General features: G+C 29.8%; 2 protein-coding genes across 2 annotated transcripts; one reads left to right on the top strand and one right to left on the bottom strand.

Annotated features, from left to right (window-relative positions):
- The first annotated feature begins 406 nt into the window (after nt 1-406).
- On the top strand, nt 407-1,053 carry LOC131848118 (uncharacterized). The gene has a single exon (XM_059197876.1). It carries the CDS (start codon nt 532-534, stop codon nt 967-969), a length of 438 nt encoding a protein of 145 aa, XP_059053859.1. The 5' UTR covers nt 407-531; the 3' UTR covers nt 970-1,053.
- Nucleotides 1,054-1,055: 2 nt separating this feature from the next.
- LOC131848117 (uncharacterized) lies at nt 1,056-21,064 on the bottom strand. Its single transcript, XM_059197875.1, has 2 exons — nt 20,772-21,064; nt 1,056-3,729 (listed from the first exon to the last, which is right to left on the bottom strand). The coding sequence occupies exon 2, from the start codon at nt 3,708-3,710 to the stop codon at nt 2,517-2,519; it is 1,194 nt and encodes a 397-aa protein (XP_059053858.1). The 5' UTR covers nt 3,711-3,729; nt 20,772-21,064; the 3' UTR covers nt 1,056-2,516.
- Nucleotides 21,065-22,440: the final 1,376 nt, after the last annotated feature.

Here is a 22,440-nt window from a genome sequence, read left to right as displayed (position 1 = left end):
ACCAGGTTTTTTCGTCATAAGTAAATGTAACATTGTTTTTTCCTACCCCTTAGGTACTTTTTATGATCGTATGTAAAAGAATGATATAGTTATACATATATGATTACTACCTAACGATTATCATGATAAATTAATAAAAATTGTTAACCATTACTTACATATTTGCAATAAAATAGCACCAGAAAGTAGTCTTCGATAAAATAATAACAGTTTAGAATATGTATATTTTATATATATTATATTTTTATAAAAACGATAATTGAATTTATAATCAAACAAAATACCTATATAAACTTTGATATAGAGTATTTTGAGTACCAATGTGGTAAATATTACTTGAGTATTTACTTTGAAAAGAGAGAATGATAAAAGTCTGTCATGAATTTGATGATTGATTGACATTTGATAATGACACACAGTAGAAAAATTCATATTATTTATTTTCATGAGGCATGTGCATGAAAGGAAATAAAAATTGTAAAATGAAACTAAAATATATTGATTGGGTTCGATTCATTTATCCTTAATAGTATGTCGGACGTATTCCACAAAAGCTGCTATACATCTCGCAGTACAAGATATAAGTACAGAAGCCTATCAACTAACACAGGTGGACACAAACGGCGTGACAGCAAAGAGGAAAGTACTTTTGATATAAAAATCAAGGAACTTAAAAGAGAGATCACTTCTAAAATCTTGTCTGAAGTGGATATGATGCAAAAGGCTCGAGAATGTATGAACATTAAATTTGAAAATGTAGACGAAAAGATAAACTCTATGGTGGATTTACAAAATACTGTGAAATGTTTGAGGAAAGACTTGCAGAACGCTGAAACCACTTTGGCTGGTATAGTTATGAAAATAGAGCGTCTGAACATGCTCGTTGCTGATAATGAAGCTCGCAGCCTTCGTTCTAGGAGGAGTCCAATTGCAGAAGAAAGATTATTAATAACTACTACTCATATCTAATAAGTAATAGATAAGCAGGCATCTTGATGATTGGTTCTACAGGTAAATTGTTAATGTAACTAATAAATTAAATACAGTTGTTGTAACCTCATATATTTTTATTACATGATCATTTAGATACAACTATAGCTCTGAGAGAACACATTGATTTATAGTTTGAGTGACTAATTAAGGACTATTTCATTAAGAAATAAGTAACATGTTATTTTAAACATTGAGCCTAATATAATGCTAAGCAAAATGTAGTTTAAAGTAATAGTATCACTAATTTATAGAATAATAATAAATTATTGATTAAGAAAATTAGCTAAACTTGAAACAAGATTGTTATATTTATTACTACTACTTACTTATTTGGAAAATTTACAACAATCGAAGTAAGTATATTTAATAATATGGCACACTTTAAAACTAAAATCTTTGCTCCATAAACCTAAATATAACAGTACAATAAAAGGCAGTAAACAATTTCATTAGATACAATTATAATGTACTTAACATACGACTAGATATTAAATATTAAAGTATGGAAGATTTAAACTAATTTCTTTAATAAAAACTAGTAAATTTTGTTTACTTAACCATATACAATAAACGAACACGAATTTATATAAATGCAACGAAAAATACTCTAAAATTAGTCTAAGTACTTGATAAATCCAAATTTTGTGCACCAATTTATAGAAATATAGATAGGTATGAATTACAAATAAACATATCCTAAATAAGAAATTGTTGAACAATTTTAACATCAAATTATTTTAACAAAGATATCACAACATTGAAATACACGTATTATGGCTACCACATACAGATCAAAATTCCATAAACATTAAAATTACGTAGCTGAGCTACGAATTCAAAGAAGGTAATGAAACATTTATTACGATTTTTTTTTTCGGAACAAACTATCCAAACTTGTTTCGTCACAACTGTTACGATTCTTTACTCCGCTACCAAATTAAAAATAATTCTCAGCAGATTTAAAAAGCTACTATAAACATATTCATTGAGACTGAAATAATATTTAATAACTTATTATTAAAATAATAATATTAATATAATAATAGCAGACAGCTATAAATATAAAAAAAATAATAGAGCAGGAAATATTTTACAAGGTATACTGTTTGATATATAAAGTATTTAATTTGTAAAAAAATACAAAATTTGTCATTCTACTTTATACGATTTTCCTTTCTATATCTATCGCTGTAATAATTTCTCTTTCACAGTTCCTCATATTTTATATTATCAATTTTACTAGAAGAGTCTGCTTATTATTATGTTTATGTGCATAGAACTACTTTTGTAAATTTAATCAATCAAAATATATTTATGTTCTCCATTTATTTATCGTGAGAACTAATATACACATAATCAGTACAATAAGCAGGCTCTTTACGGAAAGTAATGGTAATACCAAAGTTATAGGCATACCTGTTTAGACAAATTTCCATCAACTAGAAGAGTTTTACATATATTCTATTGAGTATTTACCTGATTTACATGCAATTATTTTAAAATTTTTGCATAGTAGATTAATCTTAGTCGAATAAACAGATAAAAGCTCTCAAAAGGCCCTCACCAAAACGAGCACAGCACCCAGGTTTTTTGCGTTTCTCTTCGGGCGCAAAACATGGCTGTTTTGGCCGTTTAGGACGGCGACCGCACAGCTTGCTTGGTTGTGGTTCTGGAGGAGGTTCAGAACGTGTGCTCAGATGCACAGGCAAAGCAGCTGGCTCCGTAGGTCGAGGTCGTGCCCATCTTCGTAGCAACCCCTCCTGCTCTGCTCCCACAGGGACTGGTGCTGATAGCTTTTTCGCTCGTGCTGTAACTAACGCGCGCTCTATTGGCTCCAATAGCTCCAACTCCAAAGCTTTAGTTAACTCTTCGCCGGATAACAGAAGGTATCGAGGACAATACGCCAATTCACCGAGTGCTACTCGTTTGTTACTTGATGTCAATTCCCGTTTGTGACGTTTGCAAGTTGCCGTACTCCATCGGGATAATGCTTCCACTAATACGAGTTCATTGGATACTCGAAAAGTGTCCCGTTTCACAATAAGTGCTAGATCTTCATAAGCGAGATCTTCGAGTCGTTCATCAGCGAGAGCCGCATCTGCATCGTTGTCTAACACAAGAAGTGCATTATGAGCAAGCGAATCACACCAACGTGAACACTGTGCCAATGATCTTGCGGCGTTGTCATTAGTAAGGGCCGGTAGAGGTGGTGCTGATGCCGCTCCGGGCAGTCTCGCGCATAGAAATCGTAGGTCCCGTAATATTTCTAGAGCAACACCTGCATCTAACATCTCGTCGAGACGTCGTGCACAGCGTTCTGCAAGAGGTGCACAAAGAAATTTGTACGCCGCGTCCAGAGCACATCGTGCTGTTGCAACGGAATTAAGCTGTGTTGGTTCACAGTAGTGGTATCGTAGAAGCTGCTCAAAGCCACGGCGGTCAACATAGTCAACGATGATAACATCAGTTTTAACAGAGAGTAAAGCTGCGAAGACTGGACTTGTAGCAGCTAATACGCGTCGATGGCCGGGATACCTCCAGGTATCGCCGTTGATACCAGCTACAAAGACGATATCGCTTTGCTTCTCGTTATCATATAACCTCGTGTGTTCATCAAGCATTTGCCCATAGCAATCACTACCAACCTCACTCTCACGCCCCGATTCTATTTCATCATCAGATTGCGATGTACACGCTGGATTCATTACGATTGTCATTTTCGTGCCTCTTTTGGACCTGAAAATAAAAAAAAACTAATATTAGATGTAATAGTAACAAATATTGAATAGTAAAATGGCAACACCAGAATGTGGTAAAAGTGCACTAAATTGAAAGTAGCATCTGGACTTTTTTTCTATTTATTTGTAGTGTATTATGTATGCTTTTATCAAATAAATAGAACAGTTTTATTATCCAATTAATTTATAAAAACAAATTTATTTACATAATAATGATTCTTTTTTTTAGTATAATAGTAGCATATTTGGAATATTGAAAAATATACCCAATATGGTTTTAATTAGAGCATTCGAAACCAAACATATTTTAGTTTTTTTGTCTGTTTTGTGGTTCTTTTTGTATGTTTGTCGTGTACAAACACATCACGCCAAAACTATTGTATGAAATTGAATATAGTGTTTACCGAAATATTACTAGAGGTCTAACCTAAAATATAGCCTATATTTTAAACAAGGGTGGGTACAATATTTACGACTTTACAATTAATAACTAGTACGCCAAAACTATTCATTACAATAACTGTACTAATTTCCTGGTCTGTTACTTTTTTTCATATATCGCGAACAAGATGTTAAACAGTCCTTTTAGCATCCTTATAATTCCTTTAAGAGCATATCAGCACCATATAAAGAATCATTATTGCTTTGCCTTGTATTACGAATCGTCTATAGGTGCTAACCTGACAGCCAAGGGCAGTAGCTGTTTACTTTAATATTTATCTACATTTTTTACAAATAACAGGCAACAAGATATTGTTGGACTATTATGTTTTGTCTTCGTAATAAAGACGTAATGTATATTCTTCTTATTTACACAATCTAGTATTTGTTATATAATACTTGCATCAAATCAGTGATCTAGATGTTCAATATTTTATTTACGTAACATTAATTTATCTTTAGTGCAATATACTTAAGTACGCTAAAAAATATAATTGACCTCCAAAAAGTTCATGTTGCTCAAGATGAATAAATTTTATTCCGTCATTGTTTGTAGCTGAAATGATGATGAATATAATCATCTTTCAAGTTTCACATATAATCTTCGTAATATTACCAATTTAAAGTTTTTATAGGTTTGGGCAACTCAATTCCAGTTACACAGTTAAGGATTAATCAACGTTTTTAATTATTTATTGACCCCTCATAATGTTTACCACTAATTTTATGGTCCCCAAAACCAATATATTTTAAGTCAGTGGTACATCACGCAATTATGAATGAAACAGGTATTAATAGAGCTTTGTAATACAATAATAAAATTTAAACATATCTACTAGTATACAAAGCAGTAATAAATTCGTAGTAAATTCGCATTCGTAGTAAATTAATTAGTAGTAAATTCGCAATAAATCATTGACAAGATTTTAAATTCTTGTATATAAATGTATCTCTCTTTATGAATTAGAAACCCATTAGGTATCAAGCATTTAAGTATTGTTATATTCACATTGGTCTCTACATAGATTTATCGAAATATTTAAATTTTTAACTGTAAATAACAAAATAAATATATCATATATCTATTTTGTATATAACATCAGTAAAAAAGTAAATAGGTCATATTAACCCGTCCGTATCACCGAACGCTGGCGGAAAGCTGTTATTGATTTTTCGTCGCAGGCATTTGCTAGGTGCATAGTCGTAATATAAGAGGTCTATCTGGTACCTATCTTGGATTCTGTACAAGCATAATAAAATAAGTACCTACATGCCTTTTCATATTAAAATTATAATCTGTCTATTATCCAAAATAATTATATATTCTTTATTAAACTGATAACACATTAATAATATAATTTAGAGAAAATTTGTGTGTTATTTTTTTTTAAATACACAACTGTGGTATTATCTGGTAATGTTACCAAATTGGTGTTACCGCATGTAATGTCTTTTACAGTATTATATCTTTAATTTTATTTATAAGAAGTATATTCTTTTTGTACCTATATGTTAACAAGGTAACAAATAAGCAAAAATAGATTTGGAAGACAAAATTTGGTATTTACAAAAACGCAAGTAGTTTTAGATATTTTTACAGCTATCTTTAATTACCTTGTTAAAACAGTTCTGTATAAAGACGAATGTAAGCACAATACGTGATTGGGGCATGTGGCGAAATAGCTGGAAAGCGTGTTGTCCGATATATGCGTCAACACTGCATGCGTCAGAGCGAGTATGCAATTCCTTAAAATTAAACAAATACGGGATATGGCTGCACTGAAGTACAATGTAATAACAGTCTTGATTTCTTGGCTCTCAATAAATTAGCTGTTCCTAACACATATATGGTACTCGTATTTCGCAACTGTGTATTGAAAGTTTACTATAATTATAATATGAGTTGGCATTATGGAGGTGGATGCCGAATGAAATAAACTCATTGGGCCGAAAGACAATTATATATTTTCTTAAACATTTTTAGCATGTCACTAGCTACGCAGCTTAACAGTTGAGTCTATTTTCTGCTGCTGTATTTAGGAATAAATGATGAAATTGCCGTAAATATATTAAATATTTGGCATATAAAATATACTAATTAGGAATGACGCACGGGCAAGGATCACGGTTTAATTGTAAAATATCTATAATGCATCTAAAATAAATTTGTGTTGTACAAAATATCCAATCTCTTAGTTTTACTATAATTATTATTATAATAGAATTAATATGTCCAGTATTTGACGGCAAACAAAAAATGATCTAGGTTCATCTCGCTTTGATTCAACAAGCTGCCGCGACCATTTAACATCAACATAATCAATTTACGTTTCCGTGTTCTTAACTATAAGTCTGAAAGATCTACTCCATTAGTAGTTTTCCGTAACAGCTGTCCACTGCCGAATTCCTTGCTTCGCCTTACGCAATTCGAAATCCGCAGACTGTTATATTTTTGTCTGGTAAGAGATGCACAATGTAATTTCGAAACTGAAGGGACATTTACGATTGTGGGCTTTGGTTATTTGTGATGCCCCCGATGACCTACATAACATTCGCATAGTTTCAGTGGCGCTCAGAGATTGCCCTATATTTAGATATGATCGTTGCGTGCAATGTTACGAAAGCAAATGCATTTCTCTCTTTAGTCTATTAGCAACACACAGAGATTCAGCACAATCACATATGGCGTTTATATCGAGACAAGGCGGTTATTATCTACTACCGGGTACAGTAGGTACTTTATCTAAGTAGGTGACTACTCTTCAAGGAGTAGCTATACCCTCTATTATATATTAGGTATATTGACCAGGATATAAGTAGTCCACTTCCATTATCTAGAAATATTATGAGAATGTTAACAAACACACTAAAATTTATAATTTCCTATATAATAATTTTATTGAATAAATATTTCTAGGTTACAATAAATCTTTCGTTTTTAGCATTATATATTATACCTACATTGTATATCTATTTACATGCTCAATCTATTTTCCAAAATAGGTATTTTCTGTTTCTAAAGATAATTGTTTATAAATGAAAGAATTAGAACAATTCAACATCTACAAAATCTTTTGTAAACAAAGATTTTGTAGGACATACAAAGATTTTGTAGGACTAACGACATCGTTAGTTAATAACACTACCTACATTCTATTATTTTACTAGAATGTGAAGTTTCGCTATGAATGTTCAGTTGACTCTATGTTTAGAAGGACCTCTATCAAATTTGAAGTGTAAACGGTTTATAGAGAATATAATATTAAATTAGGCACAAGATACGATCGAATCAGTAACTAAAGATCAAAATAAATCATGTAAACATGATGAAGGTCCCTGCTCCGGTGCTCATGCATGTATCCTACGAATGTCGTAACTTTACTCTAATAACGGTTAGTGAGTGGTAACCTTCCACTGATTTCAAGGCACTTTTAATTATTTTCAATGCACCATTAAGACAATTATGTATCTAATTTGTATTCAGTGATTTCAGGGACACTGTATTCGGTTCTGATGCTCCTGAAATTTAAAAGAAACTACTACAACTACTAAATTTTGTTAGTACTAACTGTAATGTTTTAAAATTTGAATAGTTCGTTCGCCGTAAAGAAAACAATGATCTTTCTAGTATTTTAATTTTCGCTACAATCGGCGAGGGAATGTAATTTCGTTTATGATTGTTGCAAGAAAAGAAATTATAAATCTATCGTTGTATGTATTTATAGATTTTTTTGACTTGATTTTCAGGTTCGTCCTTTTTATTATCTTACTAATAAACGCTACAGTCTGTTAGTACTGATGGATGGATAGACGTTGAATAGGTACTCTTTCAAGCAGCAGGAACGAATTTGATGAAACTGTACAGTAATATAGCTTACAGAATAACACGTAGGCTATAAATTTCATGCGAATGAAATCGCGGACACAGCTAGTATAATATAAATTGGAATGTAAAATTGTATCAAAATCAATCTTAATTCCGATATGTATTTTATTTACAGTAATCCAAATTCTGTAATCATGTAAAGTCAAAATTAAAAATATATCGATAGTACACTTAAAAAATATAAATGCAATATACATATACTTGTGTGATCATATTAGCACATTTTTATACATTAATCCTATCCGTATATGTATTACTTAATATACATTGCATACATATACAATAATATTATTATATTTAGTATAATAGGTAATTAGGTAGAACCCGTGGTAAGTTTGTATAAAAAAAGTTATAAGTACTACGAATTGTGAGTAGACACTATAGAAACGATAGAAACACTTTTTTGTAAAGACATAACTTTAATGTAGCATATATGTATTATAACATATATTTATTAAACACAGAAATCCAGACCAGAGATAAACATTTCATATTTTTGTTAAAGATTTTTTATGTAATTGGAACGTCAAGATGTAAGTACGTTTGTTCTAAATTTATGAATTCTATATTTAAAAAAAGCAATTAAGAAGCCAGTTAATAAATGAGTTGTTAACAATTTAATCAATTATTTATGGAAGTTATTTGTGGAAATTAGGTACATCACAGTGCATTATTTGGCATGAAGTTAAACAGTTCAATGACTCTGTAAGTTTATAAAATACAAGTAATTTTGAATTCAAACTTTGTGTGACCTGGTTAATCTACGTTACGTTATAGAGTGCGGATTTTGAAAGTTTGTATGTTTGTAGTGGGTAAACTCCGAAACCTCTGTCCATATTTGTAATATTATTTCACAATTTGCTTTGTACATTATTCCAAATGGACATAGACTATACGTTATGTGTATCTATTAGTATAGTACTATCTTATCTGTGGTATTATTAAACCCAGGTGAAGAGCCATTATAATTAGACCAAGAAAGGTACACTCCGTATAAAGTTGACTGCTTCACTTATTTCTACCACAAGTTTGTTTAAAAGCTGTGTTCCAGTGAAGAATGAGACACAGCAAAGAAAGTTCAGCCGCTCTATAACTCCTTACGCGGGTTTGGCCAACTTTGACAAGTGCCATCTGCACTCGTTTCCTATCGTCCGGTGAAGCTGTAAAGGCCAGTTGCGAGCAGCACTAGAGTAGATTGATTAAAAACCATATAAATATCTGACGACTATAATTCTTGTAGGATATTATTTTTAAATTAATGTTTCATTATAAAATACTCAAGATGTAGTTGACACGTGTAAAAATCTATGGTATATCGCTACACTCAGCAAATATATTGCATATGCTGTCGCAAGACGAAACTTCGCAGATTGCAACGGGACGCATCGGAAATAGAACACGACTGTGATATGCGGAAACGAACTGTTTTAAATCTGCACCGTGCAACGCACCTATGTATATTTTGCCATAATTCAAAGGCAGGTGAAACCAAAGTACTGGCTATTAATACAAGATCATACATGTATATGAATATATATAAAATTATTGTTATATATAGACATATTGACGGCCTCAGTGATGTAGCTGTTTGTCACACCGCCTTAGTACCGATGGTCGTGGATTCGATTCCCTGCACGGTACAAATATTCGTATTCATGTGTATGATTGTTTGTATCGGTCTGGGTGTTTTCTTTGTATTTAAAAAAAAAACAATAGTAACTATGTATCATTTGTCGAGTACCTATAAGACAAGCTCTGCTTAGGTTGAGACTGGATGACTCTATGTGAATTATTCTAAAATATTAGTATGAAATATAAAACATTCTTCAATTTTAATTATAAACCACCTATAATGACGTTGAACAATTAATATCCATGTATCTATTAACATTAAAGAGATATAAATATGAATTGATAATAGAAAAAATTAACGTAACAAAATTTTATATGTGACCTAATATTAAAATGAAAAGCTATAAACATTACATTGTTTTTCGTTGTTTACATCAAATTAAAAAAAAATTAAGACTTATAGTTTTTTTTTCATATACATTTTCAGTACACAATTACTTAAGAATAGACAACGTGTACACAATTATATTAGCGAAGTGTCTTATAATATACTATATGAATTCTAATTTTACATACAAAGAGATTTTTAGAAAATTATTTTATTTAAGTGAAATTAATCATTACCTACTATATATACAAAGTAATTTTCGCATTGCAGTTACTTAAATCAAATTTTATTAATATATATTTATAATAATTAGATTCCACTGCACTATATGTTTACTCACGGAATAGGAAATAAACTTGTGTGCCTATTAAATGTCATTAAAATGGTTCTGTCTTTCCTTAATTTGCTTCATTCCTTAAATAGATAAGGAATGAACTCAGTGCAGTATCTTAAACTATTTGTGTGTCCGTAGGTATACCTCTATCTTATCAGAATTTCGCACTTCTAAGGTACAGTCATGAGCACTAACATGAAATAAAAAACATACTTTAGTTGCTATAATAAAATTACACACGTATTTACACTTTAATGCACACAGTCTACTATATTAAATCTTCTTCATATATGTATTCTGTGTGTAATCTTACATGATAATGTACTGCACTTTAGTAATTAAAACGCATAGTTAGTCTAAAATTGGCTACCGTATTTAAAAAACCATTTGTTGTAAAAATATAAAATAACATATAAGTAATCCTGGACAATTAACGCAGTGCCATCTAGTCCTACGGTAAGCAGAGCTTGTGTTATGGGTATTAGACAACTGATATAAATTATACTTAGATAAATTTTATTTTTTAAATACATACATGATATTCATAGAAAATACCCATACCGGTACAAACAATTGTACGCATGAATATAAATATTTACAATTTGCGAGAATCGAACCGCGACCATCGGAAGTAAAGCGGTGTGCCAAAACACTAGACCACCGAGGCCGCCAAAAAATTATTATTTTAAATAATTAGTGACACCTATGAAACTACTTTAAAAAATCAATTTTTTACTATGTCAAGTATAATTGTAAAGATTTATATATTTTCATATATAAAGTACCTACAGCCCATGTTACATGCTGATTGAAAGATTTTTTTAAATCGATATAAACACATACAACACATTTTCTCTTTATATTAGATTAGTCTAGATAGTATTTATTATATTAATATAATAATGCCAATGTATAATGTAATAATTAGCATTAGGTATATATTGGCATTATTAAATTGAATAATACTATATTTATTAAATTTTTTGAAAAGCTTCATCAGTAATTGGAGCTATGGAGCTGATGATATCAATATTAGATAATTTTTATAGACCAACATTTCTGAAATTGATTTGGCGATAAGCAAACACTTCACTGTATCTTTCTATCTACGTTTAGCCACTTATGAAATGTTGACTCATTACACAATTTAATAAAAACGATTATAGTATATGTTATTTTTGTTATAGTATAGTTCATTAGAAAGCAAATTATCGTAGCCCGTCTTAAACAATTCAATTGCTATAACCTATATTTTATTATTTGCTATAGGTCTAGGTACCTAGATGACTATTTCGAGACGATTTCAGATATCACTTCCTCTACATGACATTTTATTTTAGTTGTGTATTTAAGTGACTCATAATAAACACTGTATTTTTTATTTATGTTAATATTTAATTATTTTTAGGGGAATAAAAAAGCAAAATTTTCAAGTAAACTTACAGATTTCAATAATTTTAGATTTCATAACTACCACCTTATACAGAATAGCGACATTGAAAACTAAGAAATATTATTATTTGTATATTTATTAGACGTCCTCTAAACATGTTTAAGTGATACTAAATTGGTCAATGCACATAAAGATTACAATAAAACTAACAATATTGCATGAGTGTATTATTTATTTTCAAAAGGCGTTATATTTAGACGCACCTTAATAATTTCTTAACCAAATTCTATATAGGAATTCCGTTATTTGAAAAATAAACTACACTTAAAATTTTATATAATAAAATCATAAACGATCCGTGTCTTGTTACATAATTTAAACAAAATAAATATATTATTGTGTAGGTATACGTCTATCTAAAAAATATAGTTTTTTGGAATTCGTCTTGCTTTTTACACGCTAGTGTTAAAGACTGTTTAATTGATTTTAATGTGAATTTCACTTGTATATTTAGTTTTTACTACATTACGATACAGAAACAAAAAAATTATAACCTATCGTTATTTCGAACATCACGCGTACGAAATTGCAACTAATTATAAATAAAAATATTGATATTTAATTATTTCAGATATTTCTGGAAAAATGGAAAAGGTTATTAACCAAAATTCGATTAGTATTTATGAAATAACATTTATTATTCTAAGAACTATAAAAATAATAATTAAGCTTTCGTGGTAAATGGCACGACTCGTACTTATATGTTATTATAATATTATTCCGAAAATAATATATTAAATATGAAAAGATTAGGAAAAAGACTATTAATAACTATATGCTTAGCAATGTTACAGTGAAGATGGGCGAGAAGGCGGCCCGGGCGGATAGCACCCGACGCCGCGCCGCCCTACATAACAGATCTGGGTCAAGAGTACACCGTAGTCGGTGCAAACGGAACATTAATAAAAATTAAACACCACTATACTCATAAAGTCTATTTTGCCTAGATACAGGTAATAACTTAATTTAATGTACATTGCGGACGTTAAATTAAGTTAAGTTTACGTAGGGCTTAAATTTTATTACTATTAATGTTGCGCTACCACCTACTAATATAGACGGGGTAAATTAAAATTTTCTTAGTATGGTATGGTATATGAAAACTTACAAAAAATTCATCAGTACAATATGAGATTATCACTATTAATTATACAGATGTGTCGGGCTTGTTTTATAATATTATAATGTATGTAGAGTACGTACGTATGTACCTTCAAGACTATCGTCTCCAATGAAGTAGTCTGAGGCATTGTCAACTGACGATTTGCTTGTGTTATGTTTGTATACAACTTTTCAGAGGCAGGGGGGAAATCCACTACTGTCTTATGGATTAGTTTGGTTTGTTGCCGGCGTTTCGGTCACTGGAGATTAACTAACATTCTTATTAAAGTAATCAGCATAGTAAACTCCTAGACCATTATGTTCTCCCTAACATTGTTATCAGGTTCTTATCATTAGGTATAATGATCTTTGAGCTTTTAGACTAAGATGAGAATCCTGGTAAAAACCCGTTTATTAAACCGGACAAACGTAATATCAGTCGCGGAAACCTAATAATATCAGTTTAATTTGCGGTTAAGTACCGCAACTTATATTGACATCAAGTGGTATCTAATATATTTACATAATCATAGTAAACTGTACAATGATGTAAACATATTTATACATAAAAATATGTTATTCCACCGATTGTTTTTTTTTATGCAAGAGCATTAATTTGTGCATATATTAACATTTTTACCAATTGCCAAATATCCACCAAAAAAATTAAGGTACTAATTTGATATATATAAAAAATAAGATAAAAGTTTTATAATTAACACAAATTTTTGTCCTATTTATTCTTGTGATCCTTAATCGTAAAAATCGTTATCATTTTACATTTTTTATAGTTTGTGTATACGATTTTGTTACTTCTGATATTATATGTTATTAAGCAGTGGGGGTGACTAAACAGCATATTGTTCTGTGTCTTTACAGAAAAAACACACGTATGGTGTTACATTGTATGAATTATTTTGCAAGTTATAAAATTATATTTACTGTAATATCAAAGAGATACAGTAAATACAAGAGATACAATAAGAGAGAGATAGAAACATGCATTAAGTCGTTTACGTACCTCTATTTAACCTATTTCAGGTGCTAATTTGGTGGCTTTTGTATTCTTATTTGAAGTTTGACATTCAGCAATAGAGCTTAGCTTATTCCTCAGATATAGAAAAACGTATAAGGTATACCACGGACATCACAAGTTACTTTGATGTCTGTGAAGGTGTACATATCTGTAACCGATGATTACCACTTCCCATAATGTGGACCGACTACTTCTTTGTCATCCCAGTGAAGTAAAAAAAGATATGCATATTATAATCTTTATTCATTATTCTAGTCACGAAACTATGATCACTCGTAAAGCTCGATTTATAGCTTGCTTCAGGTGTGCTCTACGTAAAGAAATTAAAACGGCCGTAAAACTGGTCAATATCCTTTGTGATGCGTAATTACGTTGTATGAACTGGATTGATTCACCACATATAATTTTAACATATGAATCATCGAACTGACCACACATCAGTACATCGCGGAACACGTAAGCTCTATAAAGTTGGTGGAGATGTTATTCTAGATGCATACTAATTTCTTGATGATTTGATGAATTTTTTGGTACATTATTTTGCTGAAGCTTTGGTAGAGAATAAATTGTTAGATTTGTAAAAGTTTTATGGAAAATATTCAAAACTCGTGATACAATCTATATTCAAGTCAAATTTCGTTCAGATACGTTCAACCTTCAGTTTTCGTGAAAAAGTGATAAACATAATATCTCATTATAAAATTAGTATCGTATATCGTATAATTTAGGTATGTTATGATATTAGTAGGTAGCTGACGGGTAATGATATATAGATAAATGGTAATTTAATATCACCATAATCAGATTCTAGTTCATAGTAAAATTAAAACATATTCTGTCTTTCTAATTGAATTTAGAATTAAAGTTTATAAAATTTACACAACATGCGATTATTATCATAAAGTTTATTTTACGATAATAATCGCATGTTGTGTAAATTTTATAAACTTACCATTTCTTTACCATTATTTGCGAGTCTTAAAAAAACAACAAAATTAATAACGACAGGCAATTTAACAAAAATTTATCTGACTTATAATTGATATCTCGCTTTAGCTAAGGAAAATTAGTGCTATTATATTAACAAGTAAATATATAACACAGGAAGGAAAATATTTATAGAAATTATAATATGCTAATGCATGCTACATGCATTAGTATATTATAATTTCTATAAACGGCTGGACCTATATGGACGAAATTATTAAATATATTTAATGGATTTCTGGGTGGTATGAAAATACAATTGGACTTAATAGGTGATACTATAAATAAAAATAATGCCAGTCGCTCCTAAAGTTTAATAAAACCGATAGTAAAAAGTTAAACCAAATTAACTTATAGGCGATATTTAAAAATTCGCGCATATTTTACATCCCATAAAAAGGTAAAATCTTCCATGATACAAAATTATAATAGTTATTTTATTGTGGCACAATAAACGAAATTAATAAATAAACAAAAAGAATTGTTAATTTCATAAAGTGAAATAAAAACAATCAACATTGATCTGCAACTTAACAAATTGATTTGTATAGTTCTGAATTAAAAGTAATGTATGTAAACTAATGTATACTATATATATACACCATGCTTTCTATTATGAATATGGAACAAAGAATAAGCTTAGTACTCACACATCTAGAGACCACAAAAGCTAGTTGTATCAGTCGTAGTACTGTTCAGCAAGGCAGCGACATATACACTATCAAAAGTTTAAAAGCTACATCGGTTTAATATAGTAGCCATTTACTAATACTAAGGTTATTCATAGAATTTCACTACTAAGGAATTTTTGCATAATATCTGTAACAATACTGTTAAAGTTTTCCATTATGCATACCTATTAAGTTTCCATTGGATCGCCATGACGAAGAATATGGAATATTGACTACGTATCAATAGGTACCTAAATCGTAGTTCTTATGTAGCTGCGTAGCTGTTTATGAATCATACGAACTTAACACGTGGCCTCGGTGGTCTAGCGGCATGCTAACCGTCTTACTTCCGATGGTCGCGGGTTCGATTCCTCGCACGGTGCAAACATTTCTATTTATGAGTATGATTGTATAGGTCCGGTTGTTATCTATGTATATTATGTATGTATTTACAAAAAAAATATCGAAGTATTTATATCAGTTGTCTAATGCCCATAACACAAGCTCTAGGGATGTCTTACCGTGGGACTAGATGGCACTGTATTAATTGTCCGGGGTTATTTATTTATTGATGTAAAACTTTTCATTAAAATAAGTGTCTGGATATTTTTAACCATTACGACTACTATCATATATGATGTACGTACGTAGCTACCAACTAATAGTGATAATAATTATATTACTATCTACAGAAGCTACAATTTCTAACATACGTATTACATACACAGCACTATGGATATTGCAAAATACAGTGTCTTTCTTCGGTACATAGATACGGTATTATAATTCTCTAAGTGTCGTATATTCATTATTAATATATTTAAATAAGTAATTCAATGATAACAGTAATAATAATAGTTAAAAATAATAAGTTACTTTGTCTAAGAGTATTTTGATCTAAATTTCTGTAATTATCCAATATACGACTCCTACTTCTGAAAAAAACTTTTTTTATACTACGAGTGACAAACAACTATACGGTCTCCATTTATCTGGTGGTAAACGGTTACCGTAGCTCATAGACGCCTGAAACTACTTATTCGACGACGATTCTTAAGATACCTTAATATACCCTTCTTGAAAAACCCCATACAGGCCGACCATTGTTTTTCGTTGAAGCTCTGCTTTTATTTGATGCGTATGTAATACTATAGCTTCGTTAATCGTTAAAAGAGAGGTTATTCTAATTCAAACCATCAGTTCCTAATTAATATCATGATTCACCAAACAGACTCTTTAAAAAATATTAGTATTGACATTAAGATGGATACCACATTTCCATACTATTCATATATATCATTTTACCAACATAGCTAATTAGCTCTACAAAAATTAATTGGAATAATTGTGTTCTCTTCCTGTTCCATAATCATGGTTACCGAATATGAGAACACACGTATTTTAAAACAATTTCTGTAATAGTGCAACACATGAATTGATATCTATATAATTATATGGGTTTAATGTATATTATATATATTATTAATATAATACTTATTTATAAAGGGAATCAAAATTATTTACATATTAGAAAAAGCTTGTGGTCACTGTATAAGGGAGTTCTATATCAACAAAATAAGGAACTAAATTCTTCAAATATCTATCTACATAAATATATAAAGCTTAAAATGATATAAGATTTCCTGACAAACCTATACTAGCCACTCAATAAAGTGACTAAACAGCTGATAAAATATAGCTATTATTAGAAGTTATCGCTAAACCCGAGCTGGAACAATATTTTTATATTACCTATCAATACTTTGCGGTTTTGTTCTTGTAACAAGTAATTAATTGACATTGACACAATGACTTTAAAACAATAATAAATATCTATACTAAAGAAATTATCTTGCTTTCATAATTGAAGAACTGAACTTCTAAAATTTAAATTTTATCTATAATAAATTTAATCTGTGGAAGTATTAAAAAATTTGGTGATTAGTAAAACAATGTTTGAAAAATTAATTGCAAATGAAGTATTTAACTAGAAATTAATCTGAATTAGTGCCTTTCAAATACTACCTACATGGAAACATTTACAGGAATGGTGGCTAAATAAACGTTACGTGCTTACTTTACAAATATGCTTTTTTTTAGAAATGTATTTAAAAGAGATGATTACTTGTTCACTTCGAATATATTATTTGACTTTTGGTAACTAATTAGATTTTTCTCAAGCCAAAGCTTCAAGGTCACCAGAAGTTTTCTTTTATGTAACACATATTTCGAAAGGATTTGAAATTATAGAAATGAATCAAAAGAACGGTACAAACTCAGACTTTGGCACAGAGCCAAAAATGAGTAAACAGTTTAAAAATATGACGTTGACTAATCAGATTATCCTCAGGACCACGAACCAGGTGTTTATGGTATTCCATTTGTTTGTTTAATGTAAGTAGGATATTTTACAGTAAAATAACTACTATGATTATTTTACTGTAAAATATCCTTCACCTAAGGAAGGTAAATTGTGGATGTACGTAGGTACCTATACTTATTGAGGAATATGATATAGGTTCAATGCATATTTTTTATATACAGTCTCCTGACTAATCTTGAACTGGGGCTAGAAACTCGAAATTGAGGAAGTAGGCTTCTTTTATTGACTATAAATACATTTCATATTTTTTTACAGCAATAAAGTATACAAATGTCTGCATGTAATGAAAGAAATAGAGTATGCAATGTTAGCAGTAGGTATTAGTCTATTGTCTTACATGCGCACAGCATGAACTGCTGAAGTTAGTTTTGCTGCAAGTGTCGAATATTAATGTGGAGTTTATGATAATGACGAATGTATTTAATATCAAAACTTATTACAGACATATTTAATTTTCGTTGTACATATATTCCGCCTATGTTAATAATTCATAATGTAGATTTATATGGGTATAATAGAATTTTTAGAGACCCTTAAAATGTTTTTGCATTTATCCATTAAAAAGTATACTTTCCTTTTGATAATAGTAATTTAGCTAAATAAAATAATTTATTCCTAGGCAGTATGGAAACGAGCAGAAAACGGAAGATAAAATGATAATACTGTCATATGACAAATTCATTTTGTGTGGCTATCTACTAACTAAATTATTACACAATATAAACAGATAACAAATTTTGGTTAACATAATAAGTTTATATATTAATTAATTATTCTAATTAATATTTTTTATTACAATGTTATCTATTATTTATTATTATATATTTATTATACCTTCTATGATCAACACAATAGATAGGTATATTACTAATGAACCATATTAACCAAGATGTTTAATTAATTTAATTTATTCAAACGTTATCAAAGAGCATTTGCGAAAACGAGTTACACTCGCTAGTTGATGTCTATTAGGTACGCATTTCGAGGTTAAATTGTAATTTTGTATGTAATATGAGTACATAATACAATTTAACGAACTCTTTCATTTTTAGTATATTTTGTTTCACAAAAACGACTAACAATTATTAAATAGTGACATTAGTGAATGTATACAACAATCTTAATATTAGATTTTATCATATACGAGGTATACATATTAACTGTAAAGAGAATTATGAAATTGTCTTCTATAGTTATACTTAAACAGTTACATACATTTTTTTAGTTTAAGTAGATCACTTCTAGTAAAACAGTATAATCGCTCTGACTATTTCTCTATAAAATTTTATTTTTATTTCAATACATATATAAAATGCTATGCTCTATATATATATATATATAGAGCATAGCATTTTATACCAAAGATTTTCTATACCAGGGCCGTCACTTCTAAATACAGGTTATTGATTGAGATAGGGTTATCTAGAAGGCCAGTTCACCTACCCTACTGTCTCTATTTTTTATATGACAAGTTTCGTATTATGCAATCGGTGTTATATTTCATGTTTCTTTTATTATTCTAACGTGATGTTGAATATTAATTACATATGTCACGTTTTGATTTTTTTCAATGTTATATTTACAACCCTCTAATGTGATTAGTAAAAATACATTAGTATAGAGGAAAACTCCATTTAACTCGTCTAATAAGGAGAAACATATATTCATACAAACATATAATAATATATAGACAAACACTACTTACCTACCTACCGTACAACATAAACACCTATTTCATTGTTTACATGTATTTACTTGTACAAATTTTAATATCTAAACGTTCAATAAGTTGAATTGCAGACGTGAACTGTTAATAATTAATTATGACTAACAAATATTGTATGACTATAAAATATTCCTTGGAAAATGTCGATTTTTTTTAATTTTTAAAATGTAGGTATACTTCCACATGTATCATACAACTATAACTAATTAATATTTATTCAGATGTTCTACAATTTATTAAGATATTTATTAACCGGATTATTAAATAAGACGTTAATTAAAATGTAAGTGTTTAATTTACTTAAAATCCTTGAAAAACTAATTACTTATAATCGTAGATGAAATGACAAAATATTCCAAGTAACTACTACACTTACAAACTACATATAAAATCTAGAATAGAATTTGCTTATTTTTTGTAATCAATTAAAAATGTATTACAGAGGATCGTGTTGGATAGAAATATTTAAGAATACAAGACAAGACGCCAGCTGAGAGAAATATTACATGTTATATGTAATATTTCTTATGTATCTGTAACATTCAATATTATATAGGTATATAATAGTCAGTATTGCGTCGTAGCAGAGTTGCCACTTTTCTCCGACATTTCCATTGGAAATTTCGAGTTGCATTAAAATGCGTTAAATAGTTATGAAATACAAAAAGATTGTTAAAATTAAATAATTATTTTACTGCATTGTATTTCATAGGTTTATTTTGCTTTCCATTTTAATATGTCTATCTCACGTATACCTTCCTACTATCAGAGCTAAAGATTTACTTCTTGGGGGACATTACAGGTATAGAACAGAAATTTAGATGCATAAATTGTATAGAAGATAAAAGAAAGATATATATAATTAACATTTAATCACTCTATATTATTTTCCATTAAATTGCTAAAATGAAAGTTAAAAAATTCAAGCTTCGATTCACAACATTGTGGATATAAAAATAAATATTCTAAATATAAGCAAATGAAGGATCAGTCGCTTTCAGTAAATCACAAAGACACAGCGAAAATATCGTATGGTCATCGTTAAAAAATTGCACGACCTACCTGTTGTTGAAGCCCGTTCACATTTCACTAACACGATCAGCTGTTAAACACTTCACTACCTCCTGCAAAATGTACTTGTTACCACAGGCGTGGTGTTGTCAATAATAATATGGGAGACATTGTAGGTGGCTGGTGCCCGGGCGACCGGCGCGCGCCGCCCGCCTTAATTCAAACTGCGCGTCGCGGAGCCATTTTCCCGCCGCTTATAAATTTTCACGCGGGCGTGAGTAGGTACGTACGTTAGCTCTGCCAAACCCTGAATTGATAAGTGGTCACTGTTGTGACTATCGGAGTTGTGCCGGCGCATGCGCGTCTACCGCTAAATATACAATAGCTGCTTCAGTTCAGTAGGTACATATCTAGAAAGGTTATCGCTATAAGGGTTTTTTAATCAAATCTATGATGTCAGAGTAGGAATTATACATTTTAGGTATAATTGTAGGTAATTTTTGATTGACATTGGTGATGTCATCAAGTTGATTTGATACTGCATGTTATATTGATGTAATGTAATACATACACAATATAACATGTAGGTGCAGGTTAAGCTTATACTGTAATTATGCTTTTATCTTGTCTGTATTTTGTTAAAAAAAACTCATCACAGGGAAATATAATGAATACATACTTAACTTCCTATTTATTCTACTTTAAAATCTTCGTAAAATAGAAATAAATTAAGTACTTCATTTGTCAGAATTTATTTCCTATACTTACTCTATATGTATTTGTATTTCATCTTATCTGTACTGTTATAAAGTATTACCTAAGTATAATATAATCAACTAAAATATATAGTATGATACCCATATGCGTAAATTAGTTATTGAAATGTCTTGTAATTAACTTAATTAAAACGATGTCACTTTCGTTTAAGTTAAGAAATCGTATTAAATCAAATCAAAAATAATTTATTCATGTAGGACATTAGACCGCTACCCATTCAGTATACAGTTTCAATTGAGAAGAACTGGCAAGAAACTGTATTGATTTCTTTTTTTTTAAAGCCAGTTTATTTAAACATACGAACCATTATACGGTTTTTGTTTCCTTTACAAATTAAACATTTTTCTTTCAATAAAATATCTTGTCCATAACTATTCGTAATTTTTATTCTAAGCTGGAAGGTAAAATGCGTAAAATGTAGAGGACAAAAAATGATAACATAACACCACGTGCGTGTCCCTACTTAACTACACAATACTGTAAGATTCATTTATGACCTTATCATACACCTTAATGTAAACCGGGTTTAGTGTCAGCTGAATGGATTTGCGGATTATATCAGACATGTGTCCTTCAGTGCACGTGCACCTATTACACTATTTTTTTTTTAGTAAAAAAAAAATTATACATATTCATTGACCCGATGAATTCACACCATTTATACGCAACAATAACAGTAACTAAATAACAATTTCATTAGAGATTTCTAATTCATATATTTATTATTAACAACCAAACACCAATTCATGTAGGATACAATTCGTTTTGAATATATTACAAATCAATTAAAATAAAACAGTGATAAGTAGATATGTATTTATGATAATAAATATAACTAAGTTAGGTTTAGAGTAATCTTGTCACTGATCTAGTGACAAGATTACTCTAAACCTAACTTAGTTATATTTGTAGTCCTTAAATTTTAATTCGGTTAAAAATTCGT

Source organism: Achroia grisella, unplaced genomic scaffold (genome assembly GCF_030625045.1).
Source record: "Achroia grisella isolate CSIRO2021 unplaced genomic scaffold, CSIRO_AGI_Agris_v1 utg546, whole genome shotgun sequence".
NCBI lineage: Eukaryota > Metazoa > Arthropoda > Insecta > Lepidoptera > Pyralidae > Achroia > Achroia grisella.
Note: the sequence above shows the minus strand (reverse complement) of the source record. Positions and strands in the feature narration are given on the sequence as shown.